The sequence below is a fragment of the Pseudopipra pipra genome, chromosome W (genome assembly GCF_036250125.1).
Source record: "Pseudopipra pipra isolate bDixPip1 chromosome W, bDixPip1.hap1, whole genome shotgun sequence".
Taxonomy (NCBI): domain Eukaryota; kingdom Metazoa; phylum Chordata; class Aves; order Passeriformes; family Pipridae; genus Pseudopipra; species Pseudopipra pipra.
Genome location: NC_087580.1, coordinates 65,606,770 through 65,628,745, shown reverse-complemented (window position 1 = coordinate 65,628,745; position 21,976 = coordinate 65,606,770). Strand labels below are relative to the sequence as shown.

At 47.8% G+C, this 21,976-nt stretch overlaps 3 protein-coding genes across 4 annotated transcripts in view; 1 reads left to right on the top strand and 2 right to left on the bottom strand.

Annotated features, from left to right (window-relative positions):
• Positions 1-128, bottom strand: part of LOC135405155 (zinc finger protein 532) — a 29,441-nt gene extending 29,313 nt beyond the window's left edge. Inside the window, exon 1 of the mRNA XM_064639857.1 lies at positions 14-128. The gene's annotated coding sequence lies outside the window, so the exon portion shown is untranslated. The remainder of the gene's footprint in view (positions 1-13) is intronic.
• Positions 85-21,419, top strand: LOC135405157 (collagen alpha-1(I) chain-like). The gene is made up of 3 exons (XM_064639865.1): positions 85-2,611; positions 14,713-14,800; positions 20,567-21,419. The coding sequence occupies exon 1, from the start codon at positions 85-87 to the stop codon at positions 1,402-1,404; it is 1,320 nt and encodes a 439-aa protein (XP_064495935.1). The 3' UTR covers positions 1,405-2,611; positions 14,713-14,800; positions 20,567-21,419.
• On the bottom strand, positions 6,318-21,755 carry LOC135405156 (mucosa-associated lymphoid tissue lymphoma translocation protein 1-like). Of its 2 annotated transcripts, none has more exons than XM_064639863.1 (17): positions 21,570-21,755; positions 20,629-20,795; positions 20,218-20,339; positions 19,691-19,841; positions 19,383-19,561; positions 19,042-19,138; positions 18,632-18,664; positions 17,536-17,562; positions 16,950-16,985; positions 16,298-16,501; positions 13,372-13,549; positions 12,342-12,416; positions 11,811-11,938; positions 10,097-10,246; positions 9,233-9,390; positions 8,911-9,036; positions 6,318-8,196 (listed from the first exon to the last, which is right to left on the bottom strand). In XM_064639863.1, exons 1-17 carry the CDS (start codon positions 21,719-21,721, stop codon positions 7,729-7,731), a joined length of 2,451 nt encoding a protein of 816 aa, XP_064495933.1. In that variant the 5' UTR covers positions 21,722-21,755; the 3' UTR covers positions 6,318-7,728. The 2 variants fall into 2 exon arrangements, with proteins under 2 accessions (XP_064495933.1, XP_064495934.1); XM_064639864.1 differs by having other exon boundaries at positions 16,950-16,982.
• Between the last annotated feature and the right edge of the window lie 221 nt (positions 21,756-21,976).

Below are 21,976 nucleotides of genomic sequence, written 5' to 3'. Positions count from 1 at the left end.
CCTGGCTACTCACCCTTGCTCTGGGAACACCAGTAACCACCTCCGCCTACGCGCCGAGCCCCCTCCTCTCGGGGGCTGCGGGAGATGCTGCTCTGCAGGGCTCCCTCCGGGCGGGTGGGCAACCCCGGCCGGCCCCTCTGCCCTGGGCTGCACCTGCAACTGAGCAGAGGTCTCGGGCACAACCCTGCACACCTTCTCCGCATCCCTCATCCCCACCCCGTTCTGGGGAGAACCACCATGTTCTTCCGCTGCCTCGGCCCGTCTTCCCCGCACGGGCGGCCGCGGCCGGCCCTCCCTCGGCCCCTCGGCCCGGGGGGCCGCTCCCTCCTCCGGGCCGCCGCGGCCACGGGCACCTCCCCGCGGGCCCGCTCGCTCCCGGCCCCTGCCCGAGCGGGTCCTGCGAGCCCCGGGGACGCCCGGGGAGAGGAGGCCGCGGCCCCTCCGGCGACGGGCAGAGCGATCCGCCCCCGCCCGGCCGGCCCGGAGCCGCCGGCCCGGGCAGCCCCGGCCGCCACCGGGCCGGGAGGAAGCGACCCCACCGCATGCAACCTCCGGTCCCCATGCGACACACCTGCTGCGGCCGGAGCCGGCGGGCTCGGGCAGGGCTACGGCCCGCGGCGCGGCCCGGCCCCGCGACGGAGGAACATAATGGCAGGAGGCTGCGGGGCTGGGCGGTGGGGGTGGGGGTGCTCGGCGGCACAGATGGGGAGACGCTCCCGTGTGATTCCGTGTGGAACGGCTCCCTGGAGAGTGCCGGGGGCGGGGAGGCTGCGGGGCCGCCGGGCGCCGCGGGGCCGGGGCCGGGTCGCGGCCTCCCGCAGCCCGGGCAGGTCGGGGGTCCCGCCCGGAGCGGGACCGAGCGGGGCCGGCGGGCAGGGCCGATCTCCCCGGGGCCGGGGCAGCCCCGGGAGGCGCTCCCCGAAGCCCTCCGGGCGCTCCCGGGGCCAGAGCGCTTCAGGCCTCGAAGGGCAGCGGGGGAAGACGCCCGGCCGCCGCTCCGCTTCCAGGCCAACAAAGGACGGGAGGAGCCACACGCTGCCACCTCCGCCGGCGCTGCGGCCGCTGTGCCCGGGCCCGGCCGGGGTCACCCTGCGGGCCCGGGGCGCGGCCGGGAACCGTGTCCCGGAGCAGTGCTGCCCTGCCTCGCACACCCCGGCACCGGGCGCTGCCTCCCACCAGCCGCCTTTGTTGGCTGCGGAGCATCCTGGCGGCATCGCCATTGCTCGGAAGGGCAGGACGAGAGCCTTTCTTCTCTCTCTTACCGCTGTGCAGCACCATTTCCAGAATGTAAACCTTGGCATGCGGATCGCTTTATTGGATCACATTAATGGCTTTAAACGCATAACACCCGCCTCACATTTATACTCTGAGCATATAGCACAGTACATATTCTGGCTGAAATAATGCCGGTTTATGAACATCTCTTACGAGCCTCTCGGCGAGGCACCGAGTCCCAAAGGCCTTCTGCTCGAGCACAGCTCCTGCTGGCAGGCTGCCCCTGAAGCTGTGCCCGCAGGTATCGTCGGGCAGGGAATTATCCATCGGGCTGGCCCATGCCCTGGCGGCCCCACCCCAGCCCACGGGACTTCCCCACGTACAAATTCTGACTTGTCCAATGAACCAAAACAGCAGCAAACTGCTCTGTGGCAAACTGTGGCAATCAGTGAGTCTGACAAGTTTATAGAATGTGAATTTAATAAATCGATTTGGGGATTTATATAAAAAACCCAAATGGATTTGTGTTCTGCACTAGTTTTAACATTCAAGAAGGGCCATGAAATTCAGCTTGCACAAGCTCATCCTGCAAGGGACTTGCAGAATTAAGCCATAATATTTATAGCACCCTATTTCTTCCCAATTAACCAGGAAACTGATTTGATTAAAGTGAAAACCAAATTCTGTTTACTTACATTGCATTTCTGTGGTTGGCTTGCATAATAGCATAAAGAAGATGGCAGCTGTTACTACCACTCTGGTATTAATATCAGAACTGTTAATCGATTTCACAGTTTATACATGGCACAAAGGTCCTTGTGCATGCTGCCTTTCACACAGATTTATTTGTTTTCCTCCCAGCAAGGTGTCCTTGACATGGCAGAAAAAGTCCGTCACCCTCAGTATTTGATTTTAAAAATAAAATAAGAGAATTTTAAGTATGATTTACAAGCAGTGCCAGCCTGATGGCTCTTCTCCAGTGGCTTTTTAATTCAAGCACACAAAGTAACAGGCAATTGCATAGTGAGTGTTCCTACAAGCATCACTTCTGTGCTGGGAGGCTTTGGGGGTTTTTTAGCAGGTTGACCTTACATCTTAGCTCTGAGGTCTTAGACCAGAGGTCCACCAGACACTGTGCCACATAATCCTGGGAAGCTGTGGTGGAAGAAATTCTGTTTGTTTAGGTTATCCCGTTTTCTCCCTTGGCTTTGCAGTGCCCGGGATCAAAGCCCCTGACCCCGCTGTCCTCGCGAGCAGCCTCTGTCCTGACGTGAAACCATCACCAGGGATCCTTCCACCTGGACTGCAGCTCTGAGATGGGACCTCTGCTCCCCTGCCCTGACGGAGCCGTGCAGTCCCAACTCCCACACCACGTATTGCATTCTCCAGGAAGCAGGTACATCTTGAACCCCCCTTTTCTTTTTCCTGAAGAAATGTCTCCAGTGTAGCCTGCTGTTTTCTCAGCAGTCAGCAAGGAGTGCTGCCAACTCAGAACACTTTGATGCTGTAGTGAATGCTGAACTTGTGTGCAATAATAACTTTTTAATTATTTAACTTCTAAGGATTTTAAGGCCCTTGAAATTCAGAACTCTAAACCATGGTGTATTCATCGTCAGCTTTCTGTACAGAGATCAATTTCAACTGCATCACACACAGCTACAAACAGAGCTTCTGCACATTAAAGATGTGCTGGGGCCAAAGAAGACTTTGCAGGTGGACTGACACAATAAAAACCAAAGTTGATTTACATTTAGGTTTTCTATGTCAGAATAAAAGCTGCCCTTTTTGTCCTTCCCCACTTCTGGGAAGGACAATAACAAAACAGTTCTTTCCTGGCTAGTGAAACACGCTTAGCTTAAGCAAGAAGTGTAACATGCACATTCCGTATTTCAAGCCCTGAATTCAGACTAATAACTTTACAGCTTCTGGCAAATACTTAATACTGCCTGTTCCTGCAGTTGCTTTTTAAGGTTTTCACCTTAAATGTTCTGGTAATATATGATCTACAAGAGCAGAGGCTTACATTTCTTGTTTTAGAATACTTAAATTTTTCTTTCTATCACTGTTTAGAATGCAATGGTACTTTATATTTAAACATTCAGTATTAAAAACTAGCTTACAACTAAACTTCCCCTTTTCAGATGCTCCTATCCCTAATCTGTTTGTATTTTCTTGGAAAAACAATAATTTCCTTTCCTGGTTATTAAAATAAGTCTCCTGTTATATTTTGGACTGAAACCACTAGGATTGCTTTTGGAAAGATGAGATTTATTAAAAGAAAGGGATCTCACAGGAGATAACCAGTACTCCAGCCAGAGCAGCAGCTCTGGGGGTGTGGGCAGGAGCTGCTGGGGGACAGCCCCCCCTGACCTGCCCAGCAGCACAGAGCAGCACAGCCCAAGGCCAGCCAAGACCTGGGGCTTCCCAGCCATCTCCTCCCGAGCTCAGTGCCCCACCCGTGTCACCAGCCAGTTCCACGACCCAAGCACAGGCATACTTCCAACTGCAGTGCTGATGGATTTTCCCATGAGCACTGCGGTCTCTTCCGCTCACCAGCACCTTCGAGTGCTGGGCCAGCAGCCCCCGTCAGCTCCTCGGCAGGCATCAGCCACCTGCACGATTAACATCCCGTAGCACAGCTCAGCAGCCTGGGACACTGAAGAATGCCTGTTTTGTTCTCTTAGTGTGCCATATGTATGGGCCTTTTTCCTTCCTTCTCCTGATATTTATTCAAGTATAGGAGGATTATTTCTGAATTATTCATCATACAGTATCTGATTAGACTGTGGCAGTGCCGGCTCCCACTGCTTAATGAATGAGCCATTAGGCTTTTGCAGATGGTGCCATCAACAGCTCCTCTGCTGTGTGTTCACCTGCATTTACACAGCAAAAGGAGAGTGCTGAACCTGAACAGGGGTTCCCGCTGGTCCCTGGGGGCTGGGCACTGGAGGAGATGCCATGTGACACGAGGGCTGCTGCCCCGCTGCAGGAACGGACACCCAGGCACTCCCTACCAGCAGCAGCTGTGCTCGGACTTCTGCCTTCCCACAGCCCACCCATAAAATGGAATAATCACCTACTAAAATAAGGATAAAGGGGAATCCAAAACATCCAGGGCTGGACTCTGAGCAAGTCAGAGGAACGTAGTGAAAGCTGCTGGCAGCCAATTAAGAAACCTCTGCAGCGGGAAGAAGCTCAATTAAATGCAGCATTGTTTCCAGCAAGAGCTATTTTTCTGCTGTCTTTCCTCTCTTTACCTCAGGAAACACTGTCCTCATGGACAAGGGTGGCAGCAGCAACGGGGCCTGGCAGTGGCTGCTGATTCCAAGCTGCCCATGATGATCTTCCTACAATGGAAGCAAAGTTAAAATCAAGGCACCTTGCTGGTTTGTGGCCTGGGAGGCTTTCAAGCACTCAGACTTTCCATGCTGGTCCTTGGCATCTCCTGCTGGAGGAAGGACATCTGATTCATCCCCACCTACCGAAGATGAGTCAGGATTATACAAATTCCATTTAGTTTGTGTAACAACACTACTTCCCGTGTTGCAAACTTCCCTCTCTGCTGCCATAAAAGTCTCTACTGAACAAACCCCTAAACACACAGTGATCAGCAAGAGATGCCCCCAGCTGAGGTTGGTGCTGGCATGACCTGGTTTTTGGTCCTTCCCTGGGACAGACTGGGGCTATTATCATCATTGCCATTTCTTTCAAATTGCAAATACTGCTGCCTCTACAGTGATTCTTCCACCAAACACAATTTAATAACAACTGAGCTCACTATCAGCTGCAGCTTAAACAACAGCTTGTTGGCTGCTTCCCTCCACTGCCAACCTGATCCCAAGGTCTGCTGGTCTGCTGCAGGCAGCCCTCTAACTCAAGGTGAATCTCCAGTCCTTACCAGTTAACTAAATCAGCTCTGGGCTTTGGCATTACCCACTTCTGCACCCTCTGCCTGACATGACTTTGCCCATGTTAGCATGGTGAGAGAGAGGGAAGCTGCTTCTCCCCCTTGCCCAGGGAGCGCTCTACTACCCTACAAAAGTGTTAAAGATACTCAACAACCTTGTTACCCCATAAACCTCTGCCTCAGAAGTTATGCTCCCACACACCCACTGTGCAAGAACTGGCTCAGCTTCAGATCAGGCACAAATCTACATCTTGCACTGCATGCAAATAATAACCAGGCTGCAAAGGCAACTGCTGAGCACCATCTCACCACTCATGGTATTTTTTATTACTTAGAGCTGTCCAAAAACGTCCATCTTACATAATTAAACCCACTCCAGTTTTTGATACATCAGAATTCTAATTATACCTTTTGTACCTTATATACACACCATGGTTGGAACATCTCAGAGCTGGCAGGCAGATGGAGTTTAACAGGAACTATTCCATCAACAGATGCTACTACCGAGCTCTCTTTGCTCAGTCTGGGAATGAACTGAGGGGCAAGGCAAGAAAACATGTTTTCTTACAGAGCCACCATCTGCCAATTTGAGAAGCTGCTTTCATTAGTCTGTTCAGTAGGAAATCTTGGTGTTTGGGTTTACCCTTACATGAGACAGGAATGAACAAGGTGACATGGAGAATTCATCCAGAGTAAGTATATTTAAAACCACAGTAGGGGAGACTTACAGGCTGTCTGCCCCCTGGACAGTGTCCCAGGAGTCTGTGTGTCTAACAGTGACACTTCTTCTAAGACATCATTAATCTCATTCAAAAGTCATCACCTAGAATAGGCAGGCAAACTGTATGGTAAGTGTGCATGAGGTGAAAAGGAGTTTTCAATGTATACAACTCTGCAAAGTGAACGAGTCCCACCTCTGATTTATGTGCTGGAATACAGTGAGTGTGCAAACAGCTGCAGTTCTCTACCTGCCAGCACAGGTAAATGGCTTGGCATCAAACACAGCTGTTTTCTGATTAAAATGAACCCACTATTTCCACTAAAAGCAGAACTGATAATCTAAGGGTTGTTTCAAACAAAGTGTTCTCTTTGCAGCTGCAACCAGAGTGCAGCAGACTCTGCATATCCCTAAGGCAGGCGTGAAACAAAACCTACAAAGCTTTGAGAAGCTGCAAAATAAACAAAATACACAAAATAAAACAAAAATGTTTTATAGCAACTGTACTTTCTTAAAAGATTGTTATGCTTCCTACAGACAAAAAAAAGATATCAGATTTGGTGCATTCCCAGTATTTCAAAGCAGTTCTCAAAAACTGCTGGACCAATCCTCAGCTGGTCCTGAGAGGCAGGTACCACAGATACTACTGGCACTCAACAGAAGGGAGAGGAAAAGAGCTGACAGGCACAGACAGGATGTGAACAGAGAAGAATCCTGGGACCACTTTAAACACCTACAGCACCAACAAACTGCCCATTTAGAGGGGAATAATCTGAGCACGTTGTGACAGAGGCTGCTCCAGGACTCCAGGCTGCCTGCTGGTAACCCACAGGAGAGGCACCCACCTCCACAGGACGACTGGTGCTGTCCTGCCATGCATGCTCAGCATCCCTCTGACAGGGTGGCAGGAAGCTGCCTCAGGAAGCAGAACTAGCTCATGTATAGAGAGGTGAAATAAATCATAACCATCACGTTAAGGCATCAGCGAGCCCAGGAAGCATCTGAGAGCTGCTTGATCTTATGTGTAGTGATTTGCATACCAGGTTGAAGGCTTTCCCTCCCCGTTGCAGGGACTTGGAAGCACACAGGCAGGTGCCAGCAGGGGCTGTGGGAAGGGCACATGGAAGGTCCTGGCCGCTTCCCCCCGCATCCGCTGCAGATGTGGGTGTGGAGGCTGGTTGCTGTGGTAACACACACCCACAGGGCTCCTGGGCTCGTGCTCACTGCATGCCAACAAGGATGGCAGAACACATTTTTTCTCATTAGCTCTTAAAATAAACCTGGAATGGCTAAATTGCTGCAATGGTACCCTAGCAATTAATAACTGCCTAATTTCCACAACATGGAGGGGTCCTCACTGCATTCCTAGACTGCTGCAATTATTAAACTAAGAGGGTGATCAATCTTTTTTTTAAAAAAAATAAACCCAACTCCCTCAAACTGCCAACCTGTCCTCCCCCACACCTGACACTATCTCCAGTCCACAGCAAACACCTTGGTGCTCAAAATGCCACACTCTAAAACGCGAGCAGATCTTACTCCGCCTGAATTAAAATTCTGTGCAAGGCAGGAGCAATACTGAAACCATCATCCCTGCAGCACTCAGGAATTTATGTCAAGGTGAACATGGCCCAGAAACTTAATGTATGGGAGCTGCCAAAGCTCCTAATTAGCTGACAGAATGAGGAGAAGTAGCTGATGCATGAACCAAAGCTGTAACTACAGAGACAGCAACAGCAGCCCTGAAATCTCCTAGTGGAGAGTTCCACGGGGCAGATGCTCTTCTGGAGCCAAAGAGGCAGTTGCAGGACTCTCAGGATAACAGGTTATTTTTACTCAGGAGGCATCCTGCAGAGCTCTGTGGAGGTCTGTGCCAAACACATCCCAGCTACTGCTGTTCAGAGAAGCTGAGGCTGTCAGAGAGAAGGAATTCCAGTTCAACAGTATCATCAGTGGTCTCTACTGGTACATTACTCTTTTCCACAGTGGGTGAGTAATTCCATACTTCATGTCTTGAAGCCAATATCCTGGAAGTCCCATTGCAGGAACACGCCCCTGATTGTGTGATGCTGGCTGAGCAAGTGCAGTTTGGATGGTAAACACCTGGACAGGAATCTGGTTGGCAGTGGCTGGAGATGTAGTATTCAGCTGCCTCTCTAAGACTCGATTCCACTGAATTATGAAAAGGATAACCAGTCATGCAACAGGTATGAGGACAGTTATTGGTTTTGAATCCATGATGAAGGCCTAATTTAGCAATAAGGGGCTTCCCAACATTAACTTCCTTTCTTTCATCCATTGTATCTTCTATTCCTGAATACTCATAGTGCAAGCAAACAGTGAAGATCAAGTGTTCCTGTAAAAGAGGAAAGGTGGGGGAGAGAACAAGTTATACTTCCAATCCAAATAAACCCTGCAGGAAACCCTTTGAGAGGCCTGGCCTCCTGGAGAAGAGCAACCTTTTTAGGAGCTGAGGGCACACACTGGGCAAGACTTGTTTACTGAGGACCTCTTTTGGTCAGTACTTTCTCACAGGACAGTCTGTAATTCCAGAAGCACTTATGTTACCTCAGCTGCCAAAAGCACTGAAGAAGAGATGGCAGGTGCTCATGACACAAAGATACAGAGAGACACTTCACAGTGCCCCAGTCTGCTGAAGGGAGAACCTTCCAAAAACTGCATGCCCAGGAGCACTGGCTGATGATACACAACACTTTCAGCTCCTACTAATGACTCTGTAAGAGGCAGCTCTGCTTCAGGTCACGTTCTTCCTGAACTGCAGTGCATAGGAACACCCTCAGAGTGTGCTATAGATCATCTTCACAAAAACAACCACCTTGGCCAAGAAAATACAGAGGGCCTCGCATGCCGGTTTCAGGATTGCATATGCATCAATTCCCTGGCTTTCACTTTTCAGCTACAGAATTAAAGTCACTAAACTGTGCTATCAGTCATTGCTTCCCTCCAAAGAACTTACTGTGCAGACAATACACAGATGCTTCAACAGAGCTGCAAAGTACATGATTAGTGTCAGTTATCTGAACAAACGTGAGGAGTAACATATATTAACCCTTAGTTTTTGCAGTGAACTCAGCCTGGTGTAGAGGCAGTGTTTGGGAAGGTCCTTTGATACTAAATAGCTTCCAGTTTCCTCAGGAGTTCCTTTATTAGCCAATTTAGGATCCACATCCAGGTCCTGTTGCAAGAAAGAAACGAGAACTTAATCAAAGCTATAGAATTTGTAGATCATAAACCATTACTTATTTCAGTTTTAGAAACTGAAATAAGTTTGGACCCATTTTATTACAAAAGATGCAGTCTGACATGGATAGAACAGGAAATTTTCAACTTCAGTGGAGCAAGATGAGGAGACACTGAGAGGAAGCACTCACGAGAGCGAAGTCTGTGACATGGGCTCTGCAAACGGCCATTTCGGGGGGTTTCTGCACCAGCCTCGTGTAGATTATCATGACGTTGGAGAACTCAGCTGCAAAGCCCAGCTGGATCTGAACACCACATTGAAAATCAAGGTACCTGCTTTCCGGAAGCTCTGCGAAGAACACATCATTACGGTCTAAATGTAACTCAGCATATGCATTTTGTATTTTTCTAAAATAAGTTTCTGTGTTTTTTTCAATCATTTAACAAACAAAAATTAAGGGCATAATTTCACAAATAAATACCTGCATCTGTGGAAGAGCTGTCTTAGAAATGCCACCCCGACCCTCTGCCCAATCTATCAAAGCAATTTGAAGATGTACCCCAACAACTTTAGGTAAATAAGGTGAAAGATCTTAAACTGCACTGCCTTTGTTAAAAGAAGCTAGAAAGCCTCCAACTCATCTCACCCTTATTTTCTTAGTTATATACATTGAAAACTCCTTTTCATCTCATGCACACTTGCCATACAGTTTGCCTGCCTATTCTAGGTGATGACTTTTGAATGAGATTAATGATGTCTTAGAAGAAGTGTCATTGTTAGACACACAGACTCCTGGGACACTGTCCAGGGGGCAGACATCCTGTAAGTCTCCCCTACTGTGGTTTTAAATATACTTACTCTGGATGAATTCTCCATGTCACCTTGTTCATTCCTATCTCATGTAAGGGTAAACCCAAACACCAAGATTTCCTACTGAACAGCCTAATGAAAATTCAGCTATAAATCTGAATGTCTCCCATTTCCATTCAGTACTCCATGCCCTCACTTCTCCCCCCACGGCAGCAGGCTCATGTAAGAGCAGAGTGTCCCCTACCATGAGCCTTGGCCCACTGCAGGTTCCGTGCCAGCGACTCTGCCGAGGCTGTGCTCTGCCGCACGGGGTCTGTCAGCGCCCTCCTCTCCGACAGGCTGCTGCGGATCTCCAGGGCTTGCCTGCCCTTGGTCAGGGGACACTTGCCCATATCTGAAAGGAAGGTGCAGACAGGTTCTTTCAAAATCAATGCTGCTGCCATTCCAACTGAATTAAGTCCCTTGCTGCAGTGTGCTGTGTGGTTGCTGTGTTTATGCCAGTGCCAGCACATCCATCAAAAGCTGCAGCTCTTCCTTCCCTGAAGGCCAAGGCACCATTCCTGCTGCTGCAGGGCCCTGAGGGTTCACGTGGGGCCTGGCCAACCCCCTCCCCTGTTCCTCAAAGCCAGATCAAGCAGTATCACAGCTCTGAGTGGGGAAGGGCCTAATTAGAGTGACATTTCAAGAATATGAATAATTCCAGTCAGAGATTTCTAAAGGACTGGGGGGCAAGGGCAGTATTTTAAGCATTGATAAAGGGCCCAATATTGTTTATTTAACAGCATTGCTAATGATCCATATGACAGGACAGAGTGCAAAGCTTGGCAAGTTTGCAGATGGTTAAAAACTGAGAGGAGTGGCTGATATCCCACAGGACTGTGCTGCCCTGGCTGTGGAACTGGGCAGAGAGGAATCTCATGGAGTCCAACAGCAGGGAACACCTGCACCCAGGCAGGAATGATGCCCTGCACCTGTGCAGGGAGAGGCCTGACTCCCTGGGACAGAGCTCTGCAGGGAAGCACCTCGGGGGCCTGGGGGCCAGCAAGCTGAGCACGAGCCAGCACTGCACTCTGGTGGCAAAGGCAGCCAGCAGGAAGCACAGTGCCAGCAGGGCCTTTTCCCTGGGGGCTGTTTACATGGAACACTGGCAATGGGAGCACTCCTCTGGCACATTTACAAGTGTCTTCAATTTACCTGTGTGGTCCCTGACACTCAAGACTGGGAATACTGACAGCAGTGCCTGTCACACTGCCCAACAGGTCAGTCCTTCTCTCCATTCTTGAACAAAAGACAGACTGGGCAAAGCTCTGTGACCTGCAGCTGATGAGAGACATCCCCTACAGAGCAAGCCTCACACTGGCTGATCTTGGCCAAAATGGCTGGAGCAGATGTTTGCACAGGAGCAGCACGTGTTCCCTCGACCTTTTTCACTTTAGCACTTTTCCCATCAAATCTAAAATACAATTACTGAACCAGGCATTTGAAAGCAGTGCATTGCCCTATTTAATGCACTTAAGAGAACTTACTGTTCTCGATAGAGAACAAATCATTATCATCACTATAGCACTCTGGGGCAGGTAGGACTCCATTAATTGTTTAAATGAACTTGCAAAGGACTGGACTACCACAGGCAGCTGGAACCACAGGACAGAAGAGCATTTTTGTCAATGGACAATTCAAAGCTCCATGAGGAAAGATACTCAGAACAAATAAGGTTCGCTAAAGTGTAAAACTGCACACTATTAAAGAAGCTCAGATCCCTTTACAACACCAAGAATGTGTTAATGTGCTGCCCAGTAGCAGCTGCTTCTTGATAAAAGCTGCTATTTGATCAAAACACAAGAAGAAAGAGCTTTAAGTAGTGTAACACATTCACCATGGGAGGAAGAACATGTAAGCAAAGTTGTTTTCAGCAATGCAGGCTGAGGAGACTGTTAGTGCAGTAAGCTGGAGTTCACCTTCTGCAACCTCATCAAGCAGAACAGTGATCTTCTTGTCTTCTAACAAGCGCTCCTTCAGGAACTTCATGAAGATGCCATTGGCCAACCCCGACTGCTGAATTTCAAAAGCTTCTGCTCCTTGGCACCTGTGAGATCACCAGCATCAGACAAGGAACAAACACTGCAACATCTGCATGGTGAGGAGTAAAGTTGTGCTGGGAACGGGGGAAGGAATTTCCTACAGTTTGAAAACCAGGTTGTGTCCAAGGCCAACCTGCTCTTTGTGTTCCCTTGCAAGCAGCTCACGGAAGGTTTCCCTTCCAATGGCACCACACACCACAGCTGTTTATCAAACTCCTTATAGGAGGAGCTTCAATTTATCATTGAAGATTTTATGAAAGCTCTTGACTACTTCTATTCAGCAGCTTTTGCACTTGCAAACTGCCCGAGGTTACTGGTCTGTTACCACCACAGCACTGTTCTGGAAAAGGGCAGCTGTACAATTTCAGTGCTCACTTCTGGGGCACACAAGAAGAAAAATTTCCTTACGTTGCATATCCAAAAACAATATTGGCTGTAACCTTCAGAGCATCCAAGATAAGAACTGTGTCATCATATTCATTTCTGCAATAAATGGAAACACAAGGAAGTCAATAAAGGTAACAAATTCAAAATTCCAGAAAAGCAGAGCTCACAACCAGGAATTTGTTTCACTCCTACAATTCTGGAATGAATCCTGACTGCTAAAAGACAAAACTCAGCACCATCATGTTATAGTAACTAGCAGAGTTGGTCTACAATCTCTGCAAACCCCATTTCTGATAACTGCCCATTTTATGTTATACCAAAAGCTATGATTTTTTTCTAACTTTTCCCCCCCACAGGGTGTCTGCATAGTTAGCACAAGGCTTATGTAGATGGATTTTCTATTTGGATACAGACTGTGAACCTGAATTGGGTCACAGGCATTTCATTAGCACTGAAGTTTAGAGGCTCGACAGACACCAAGGCACCAGCACTTTTCTGTTATGAAACATTCCTGAGAGACCAATTGCCAGAAGTGCTGACTGAAGAGCTGATTTCAAGTGCAAGTTTAATTGGGCATCGTAGTTTCTCAACACGGGAAGAACACAGTACTTTGTTTAGAAAAACCCCATAAATCAGTTGGGTTTTAAGCTCTAAATAAAGATACAACATCCCCAGCATAAAAGCAAAATCCATGGCTCTGAAGAGTTCTAAAATAAGCACTTCACTTGAGCCCTTCTGCCAAATTAACATGCCTTTGATCACAGGGGTTCTCCTTCCTCCTGTAATGAGGGCGGATAACGGTGCAAGGGGAAAGGGTCACGTTCCTCCTTTAAGATGCCCAATTTCACTTTTATCTCATCAGACTAATGGTCTATAACTTTTAAGCAACAGCAAAAAAGAAGAAATAAATGTTGCTGGAATCAGGAGGCAGGTATCCACCCACGGGGACAGAGAGCCAACCTCACAGCCGGTTCCCTGAACTCGAGTCATTCTTCCCTCTCCTGTGAAGCAAAGCCACCCCTGAACCCCCGCTGAGGACCAGCGGTGACACCTTTTCCGACACATGTCCAGCAGGAACACGTTGAGCCCCGTCTCCTTGTGCTGCATGCGGCGCAGGATGTCCTGCACGCACGGGCAGTGTGCTGACCGGTAGGGGTTGGGAGCGTCCACGGGAACCATGAAACTGTTGCCGTAGTTTTCGTAGCCGTGGCCGGCGTAGTACAACAGACCTGGGTACAGAACAGGTGTGACTGAGAGCACGGGGAGCACTCCTGCACATCTCAGCGTGTCAGAGCCCTCATGCACAGCGGGACTGAGGTCATTCGAGCCACTCCAAGCTGGGTTTTAATATCAATATGCTTTTGTTAACACAGGAAGGGAGGGGAGGCAGGGGCCAGCCACTGGAACATCGACTCCACAGCACACGGACACAATGGATTTAAAAAAAAGCAAATATCACACATGCAATAGAATCAATCAGATATTTGCATCAAACACACCGAGTTAAATACTCTTAAATGCTTTAAGTAGTTATGACCTCTAACAGAAATAGTCTGTTGTGTATGATGTGTAACTCACAGATGGGAGCAAGGAAATGTGCCAACTGTAAAACATCTTCTCCACGTGTGCAATTACAAAGCTCTGAGCAGCAGTAACTCTGCAGATTTTGTAGACAGAAAAAACCCCTGCTGAATAGTTTGGTAGGACTCCAGAGCACATCCCCATTACCAAACTACCAGCAGCTCATGTTCAGTTGATTGCAGCTACATCTCTTAGTTACAGACTGGGTTACTTCTGGGTCTACTAAACAAACAAATTCTTTGCATGCTTTCCTAGCCAGAAACGATTATCCTGCCATCATCTCCCTCACTTGCCAGTACACAACAGTCTACAACATTTTAAGATTTAAAATCTTCAATAAAACATGAAATATTTTTGTAGGAAAAAAACCCCAAACATGTCATGGAATTAAAGACAGCTTTTCTGAACCCTGAAAAAGGAAACTGCAAGCCAGGGCTTAGATTTTACTTATATGAATAAAGATGTCCAGTATTAGTCATATCAATTTGCAGTAAGATTAGATGTTCTTAGAATTAATAACCTCCACTGCCAAAAAATGCAGTTAAGAGAAGCTTGTATGATTAAATTTGATTTTCTTATTGCCTGTTCCCAGTGCTGGCTTTCCTTAATGATGCAAATTCCATCTTTTAAAAAGACTTTTTATTTATCTATACAGAGCAGTCTACGGGCCAGCTCTGCAATATATACAGTATGTAGTGTGCAGCTGAACAAAGCTAACAGAAAAGTGACAATTTGGGCTGACTGGAGATCTATCTGAGTGTATACTCTGTAAGTCACTGCACTGACTGCACTCCTTTGCTGTCCTTGGCAGATGCCTGTGCTGTGGCACCAGTACCTGCAGCACTGACCGCGCTGAGCTCAGGATCAGAAATACATCCCTGCATACCGGGGTAAGTGGAGTAAACATGTTCACAGGGGCTCAACAGAGACTAAGGCACAACAATTTTAAGTAGGCTCAAGTTCCTCAGAGACGTCAGCATTTAAGTGGTATCTGCCTCTCTCTCTCTCTCTCTCTCTCTTTTAAAAAGAAAGCAGCCTAAGTATTTTTAGCCTTTCAAACATCCGGGTCTGTGCTTTTACCCTGGGTGGAATACAATGTTAATTGCACCCTGCATTTAGAACAGCACAAACCAAGATATCAGAGGAGGCAATCATCATCACTTTGTTTACCACTCCTGCCCTTAAGGACCAGTATCTGAAATGCCACTTTCCTGGCAGCTGGCCAGAATTACACAACTTAGCAGGCATCAGGAACACATGTAACAGGGACCAGACAGCAGCAGCCACTGTGCCTCTTCTATTTGAAGCTATGCCCACTAGAAATGCTATAAATCATTACCTATTTGTGCACTGACAGCACCTTTTATTGGCTTTAAGCTGTTAATAGGCACTATGCAGAAAGGATAAAGTGACCATTTAAATTGAAGTAGTTATTGCCAAACACCACTGAAAAACTGCTCCATTTAGCTTTTATACCAAGTGGCTGGAAATGCACGACTGCAAAAATATGTTGTGTAAGAGCTTTCATGTGGTGCTGCTGAGAAACCCATTAAAGCCTTTCTGTGCTTTATTTTCTACATTCATGACAACAATTACAGAAAAAAACTGAGAAGGTGTAAGGGTCCCAAATGTACCAGCACATCTATTCCCCAGGGAGTAAAAAAGCAGACTGCTCTCAAGAAAGCCTCGATACTCCTGCCAGGCTGAGGCTTCGTGTCAGGCAGCTTTTGGCTCAGACAGAAATGCCCAAATGTCAGAGCAGCCAGTGCTGCTCAGACAGAGCATCAGGTAACACCTCCATAAAAAAGTCATGATAGCAAATAATCTGACCTTGTGTTCCAAAAAAGGATCCAATAATGTTTTCGTGAATGGGCTTTACTACAGGAATTCTTCAATTTAAATAGGGACACTGGCAAAACTTTTTGCTCTCTGTTCTAAGTCATTTCTCAAGGAGTTTATACAATCTTAGCCTTTAGAAAAATGACAAAATAGTGGCAGTCAGCTGAAAACTCAAAGCCCACAGAAGAACTTTTCTTACACTCCCAACCAGATCATTCCTGGCCTTTTCCACACAAGACACGAAGGCTTTTGCTCTGTGCATCAATTCCACCTGCCCTCCCCCAGAGCTTGCACTGCAGTTATAGGTGTGGTTAAAGAAAAGAGTTCAAACCTCTGATCTGTTCTAAAAGTAAAGAAACAAAAACATTTTAAGCCAAGTCAAAGGCTGTGCTGGTGGGTGCTTTTCACTTACTCTCCCCATTCTGCACACACCCTATGTACCACGAAGGCTGTTTGGCCATCACATGTAGAGAGCTGGCAGAGGTAAATACCAGCTGTTTGTGCACTTGATACGTACCACACTGACCTACTTCAGAGGGGATTTTGAGTGTTCTTACCATATACTCCTTTGTCCAGGAGAAGTAAAAATTCATCCACCGCGTTCCGCATCTCAGATTCAGTAAGGTCCAGTAAAGAAACGACTTTGAAATCCAGCTGCCTCAGCAAACTGGTCAATTCATAGACATCTACCATGGGAGCCTTGAGCTGGGGGTGATTCCAGTAGCTCATGTTTCCTATTAACAGAGCCACCTTGTCTGTGGCTGCCAAGACACAGGGAGAAAAGAACACGTCACGTTTATATATTCCAGGGGTCACTACCTTTAAAAGGAAGGTCTTCCAAAGAGAAAGGAGTATCCAGGCACAATATTTCCAGGCACAGTATTTTATGTGATTTCAAAAGCCTTCCTACATCAATAATACAGCTCAACTCTCTTCTTACCTCAAAAAAACCCCAACCTTACCAGCTTGGGGGGGAGCACCTAAACTCCCCCTCACACTGATGAACCTGAAAGAGTGGAGAAGCTTGGACAGAGGCACAGTTTACTCCTGGAAGTGCAGGCAAGCATTGTAAGGGACTGTACCAATGCCCACAGGTCTCCCTCCCTGCAGCTCTCTACGTGCCCCACAGGTCTTGCACTGGCAGTGTCAGAAGCAGCAAAATCTGTTTCCAAGATGGGAAATGCACGTTCCAGCTACAGATCTACTCACCAACAGGTCTGTGACTCGACACTTCTTGTGGGTCTGCTTGGAAGAGATGAAAAGAGCACTGTCAGTGACTACAGTTGGAGCTGCAACACCAGAAAATGAACTGCATGTTGCCCACAGCTATCGTGGAGAGACACTGCTTTGCCTAACACCTTACTGAGTTAGCACAAAAAAAAGGGCTCTCTTTTGTTTTGGTGGCTTTGGGGGTGTTTTGTTGATGTTGTGTTGTTTACAGCCAGACACCTTACATCATCTGAGAAAGCAGCAATGTACTAAGGGTCCAGAGAAACTAGAGACAGGAAAGCAAAGATAATTCCCTTTGTATAAGTGCACGTGCAGTGCAGTAAGACCAGACTTGGGTGATTTTACAAAGATAATAGCACCCCTATAATTCACTATATGCTTCAAGTCAACCTTTTGGACCCAGGAAGCTGTGCTGCTCTTAACATGATACCTGCCCCTATTCAATTCCTAGTTACAGACACATGCAAATACTGTAAAGAATATATTGTAACCCAGCTAGGCTTCAGTGACTTGTAACATAAAAATGAGATGCAAAACTAAAGTTTTTCAAAACTTTATCACTGACCTGATTCTTGAAGATCATTAAAATCTTCTGCAAAGAAACACACCAACAAGATCATCATTTAAACAATAAGCAAAAGCAACATTTTTGTTAGTAAAAATGTAAGTGTCATGCCACTAATAATCAAAGCTGAACACAGAAAACAAGCTGCTTTTCTAAAATACTTCTGGCTTTGCATTTCTGCAAATGTAATCTTTCGTGTCTATTCCACCCAGAGAAGAGAAAACCCAGCAATGATAAAGCCATGCTAGACCAGCATTACAGCACAGCAGAGCTAAAAACCAAGGGAGGGACACTCCCTACGCTCCAATCCCACAGGCATGCAGGCAGCTCGAAGGAGCAAGGAACAAGGCATCAGAATCACCCCTTTGAAGAGGATATGCTTGAAAGACTGCTGAAAAAGCAACATCCTGAGCAAGAAATCTTACTTTGGGAAGCCACATGTATTCAGAAAGACTTCAGACACAATTTTGAAATATTCTAAGCTACCACAGGTTTCACCTCTTTATTCTGAGAGCACTGGAAACCATGGAAAAGAAAACCCCTGTGTCTGAAGCCCCAGGGATGTCTCAGAGCAGGCCTGCTGTGAGCAGCCTTACACTGTTCTACTGATCCCCTGATGGTGTTGCAGACTCTGAGGAGCTCAGCCAGCAAGGGATGGTGCAAACAGCAAAGGTCATAATACACTTCTTCCTCCCCATGGCAGCAATGCAGAGGAGAACAGAAATCATCCTCATGAGGTTGCTGGAAACACCTCTTGCAGACAGAGTGCTGACACTGGAGCTCTCTAAGATTACCCAGGTTCCTAAACACCTCCAGATTTTCTTGGATAGGATGTTGCCTCCTGAGCCCAGCCAAAAACCTCTCCAGATCTTTACATTCATTTGAATAGCACAGGAGAAAGCAGCCTGGTTTTTCTCCTGTACTCTAGATCCTGGCATCCAGGCAAAGAAGAGAAAAGCACATGCAAAAGGAACACTGCATCATGCATCAGTGCCTTAAACTAGACCGAAGCTCTTCACCCACACATGCTTTTCAGCAACCCATCGTCCCCTCACTGACTTTTCAACATTGATTCACAACTAAAGGTTTACTTTACCTTCTGTGCACTCCACTGCCATTGCTTTCCTTCCTTGTGTTTTAAGGAGGGGGAAAATTGGAAGACAAGTGCTCTCAGTTATTAGTGTTAGCATACGAGGTGGGAGACAAAGGTCACTGTCAAGCTGCTCTGCAATCATTTTACAGCAGGACAAATCTGCACTGACCACAACACTCTACAGCACTAATCACTGAAACCTGGGAGTACTACACTAGGATAGTCCTCAGGTTAGGAAAGAACTTGTGAGGTACATACTAGTATTCCCAGATAGATCTGGAAGCTATACAGAGATCTGCTCCTCTCCAGTTCCCTGAAAACACGTGCACACACACTGAAATGTGTTCTATTCATTCATTCTGCTTGCAATGAACAACCTCACCTGTCCTGTATCAAACAGAAAAACTCCTCACCTATAATGACTTCTACCTTCTCGCTGTCTTCATCCTCGTGGTCGTTGAATACGTGACACCAGTATGTCCCCTGATGTTCCACGTCCACAGAAGTTACCTGTGCAAGTACCATCCCAGTCATCCCCACAGACCCCAAGACAACACCTGTAGCAGGTATTCAAGCCTTGCATTTAAGCCCCCGTGCAAGAAAAAGTAAAAACTAAAGAAGCACTTGGAGCAAGCGCTTCTGTCAGAGGTTAGTCAAGACTATGGAGAAACTGTTTTCTTCAAGAAAGCTTTCTGTGATAAGTTCCAGGTGGTTGCACATCGGCCCCCAAGGCTGGCCCATTGCAGTAACTTACTGTGTAGACATTTTTGCTCCCATTTGCCAAGGGAAATCCATTTCTGAACCACTGGTAATGAGGAATTGGGTTTCCAACAGCTCCACATTCCAGTACCAAAGCATCCCCCACTGTCAGGTTTTGTGGCTGAGGCTGAACACAGATGCACAATTTGTTTTGAGGCAAACCCACCACGCTCCCTTAAAAGAAACAAAAAGGAAGAAAAAAGAAAAGAAAGGGTGAGACAACCTAAGCACAGCTACAGAGGCCCAAGTTCCTCTAGGAAGTGGGAGGACAGAGCTTCAGAAGACAGTGGTTCTGCCACTCACCATGAGATGCACCGCGGAGCTCACAGACCTCCAGGCGTGCCCACCGACTGAACACGAAGGAACAGCCACTGTTCACTCGACAGATGTAAAAGCCAGAATCCTTTACACTCACTGGATTCAAAACCAGCTCTGGAGAATCACCATGGGGAACCTGAGTCACAGGTGAACCAAAAACACTGAAATTTAGATTGGTTTAATCTAAACCAGGATCAAGCACTACAATATTTATTTCCATGTCCATAAGACCAGCCTCAACTCCTTCACATACTTGAAACTTATTGCTAAGCTGAGAGACAACTAAACTTGCAGCTTCCTTTCTGTCCCATTCCAAAATTAGCCCCCAGGGATGAAGTGGTTTGAATATAAGGAATCACCACATTGTTTTAGCAGATTCCTAGGGTCACCATCCAGCAATCTTCTCTCATTGTAAGTAAGGGGAAGAGTCTTAGAAAGAAAAAGGTATCATCCAAAATCATTACCTGTTATTTTCACTATTGCAAAAACCTGCCCTGTTTATCAACTATTACCTCTTTTTCCTGCTTGAACCACTGGTAGTGCACAAATGGGTGTCCTGTTGCCCAGCAACACAGCTTGACCACCTGACCAGAGAGCACTGCTTGAGAGTCTGGCTGTACAACAATCTTTATACCTTTAAAACAGAATTTACACATAGCAAAGTTGGGAACAAATACAAGTCCACCCTGCATGTCCATGCAGCCAAGTTCAAGCCCACAACAACACTGTACAAAGGCTGTTTATCTACCTGGCTTACTTTTAATCGCAGAATCAGATGAGCCAATTACCTTGATAATCATATGGATACCAATTATCAGAATTCAAGCACTAAAGATGTTTTTATCTACTGCAGAAAACAAGCTACCTGAGTGTTTCCAGTGTAAAACCCTGAGCTGCAGCGAAAGCACAGGCCCAGCACTGACCTGCATGGCCGAGACACTGGAGAGCCTCTGTGTGCTCCAGGGCCTGCAAGGACTCCACCAGCTCCACCACCGTGCACCCACGATCTCCCAGCAGCTTCAGGAGACTCCAGCTGGGACTGCCTTCTGGCTCCAGCACTTGGAGGGAACACTGCTCCAAATCCAAAGGGCTACGGAGGAACAAAAGAAGGACATGGCACAGACCTTCTTAACACTCTTTGCTCAGAAAGGAGCTGGGTTAACAATCAATTGAAGACAAACAAAAAGATTTTAAAAAATAGACATAGGAAATTCCTTGCTGATTTGGACATATTTGTAGTATTTCCTTCAAGTTTCGTGAGTTCAGAAATTATACAGTGACAGAAATTGGAATTAGTTATTTGTATGCTACAAGGTAAGAGATGCGTGTACCTCACAAGTCTAACCAAATGTACTGAGAAACCTTCTAATTTTCACTTTTTAAGGTATCAGCAGAAAAACTAGTACAGCACCCATCATTTCCATGTGCCTAATTCAGAAGCAGTAAAGAGCAACTCAGTGTCTAACTTCAAAGTGCAGGAAGACTGATTTTAGTTTTTAGAACAAGCGAGTGGTGCAGCCCAGCCAATCACACATCGCTGCAGCGCAGTGAACTGCGCCTGAAGCTCTTAGTTTAAACTTTAGTGAAAAGTCTTCACGCACTTCCAACAACAGCAGATTCAAAGGACTCAGATAATAAGGACATGGAGACAGCTACAGAAAGGGAATGCAAGTTTACGTATCCCCACTAAAGAGATTCATCAACGTTTCTTTCATTAAGTCGCAGTGCCACGCCAACCTAGGGGCGAGATACCGTCACTTATCAAACGGACCTTCACAGTGTTTCACAGGAAAATACAAACATCCAACTCCCGGCCCGCGCAGTGACACCGCGGGGCAGCGCTCGCCGCTCCCCGCGCCCCTACCTCAGCCGCACCGTGCCTCGGCTCCCCGCTCGCTGCGCCAGCTCCCGCCAGCCCTTGCCGGGCGCCGCCCGGTCCAGCAGCTCGCTGAGCCTGCGGAGCAGCGGCTCGGCCAGGCGGCCGAGGGGCAGCGGCCCCGCCGCACCGCGGTCCATCGCTGCCGGCAGCGCCACAGCGCCCGGAAGGAAGCGCCGCGCGGGGCGGGCGGGACGGGCGGGGCGGGTCCGGTGAGGGGAGCGGGGCGGGCGGGAGCGGTGAGGGGAGCGGGGCAGCCGGGGCGGCCCGGCCGGGTTCGGCTGAGGGGTGCGGGACGGCTGAGGGGAGCGGGACAGCCGGAGCGAGGCGGGCGGGTCCGCTGAGGGGAGCGGGGCAGCCGGGGCAGCCCCGGACGGGTCTGGCTGAGGGGAGCG

Bases quoted from the DNA above. Each gene is read 5' to 3' on its own strand.
- LOC135405156 (XM_064639863.1), bottom strand. From the start codon at position 21,721: ATGGACCGCGGTGCGGCGGGGCCGCTGCCCCTCGGCCGCCTGGCCGAG. The intron at 10,247-11,810 runs GTGAACTCCAGC...CCTTCCTTTCAG, and splicing joins GCTTGATGAGGTTGCAGAAG to ATATGGGCAAGTGTCCCCTG. The intron at 9,037-9,232 runs GTGAGTGCTTCC...TTCTTGCAACAG, and splicing joins ATGTCACAGACTTCGCTCTC to GACCTGGATGTGGATCCTAA.
- LOC135405157 (XM_064639865.1), top strand. From the start codon at position 85: ATGCTGCTCTGCAGGGCTCCCTCCGGGCGGGTGGGCAACCCCGGCCGG.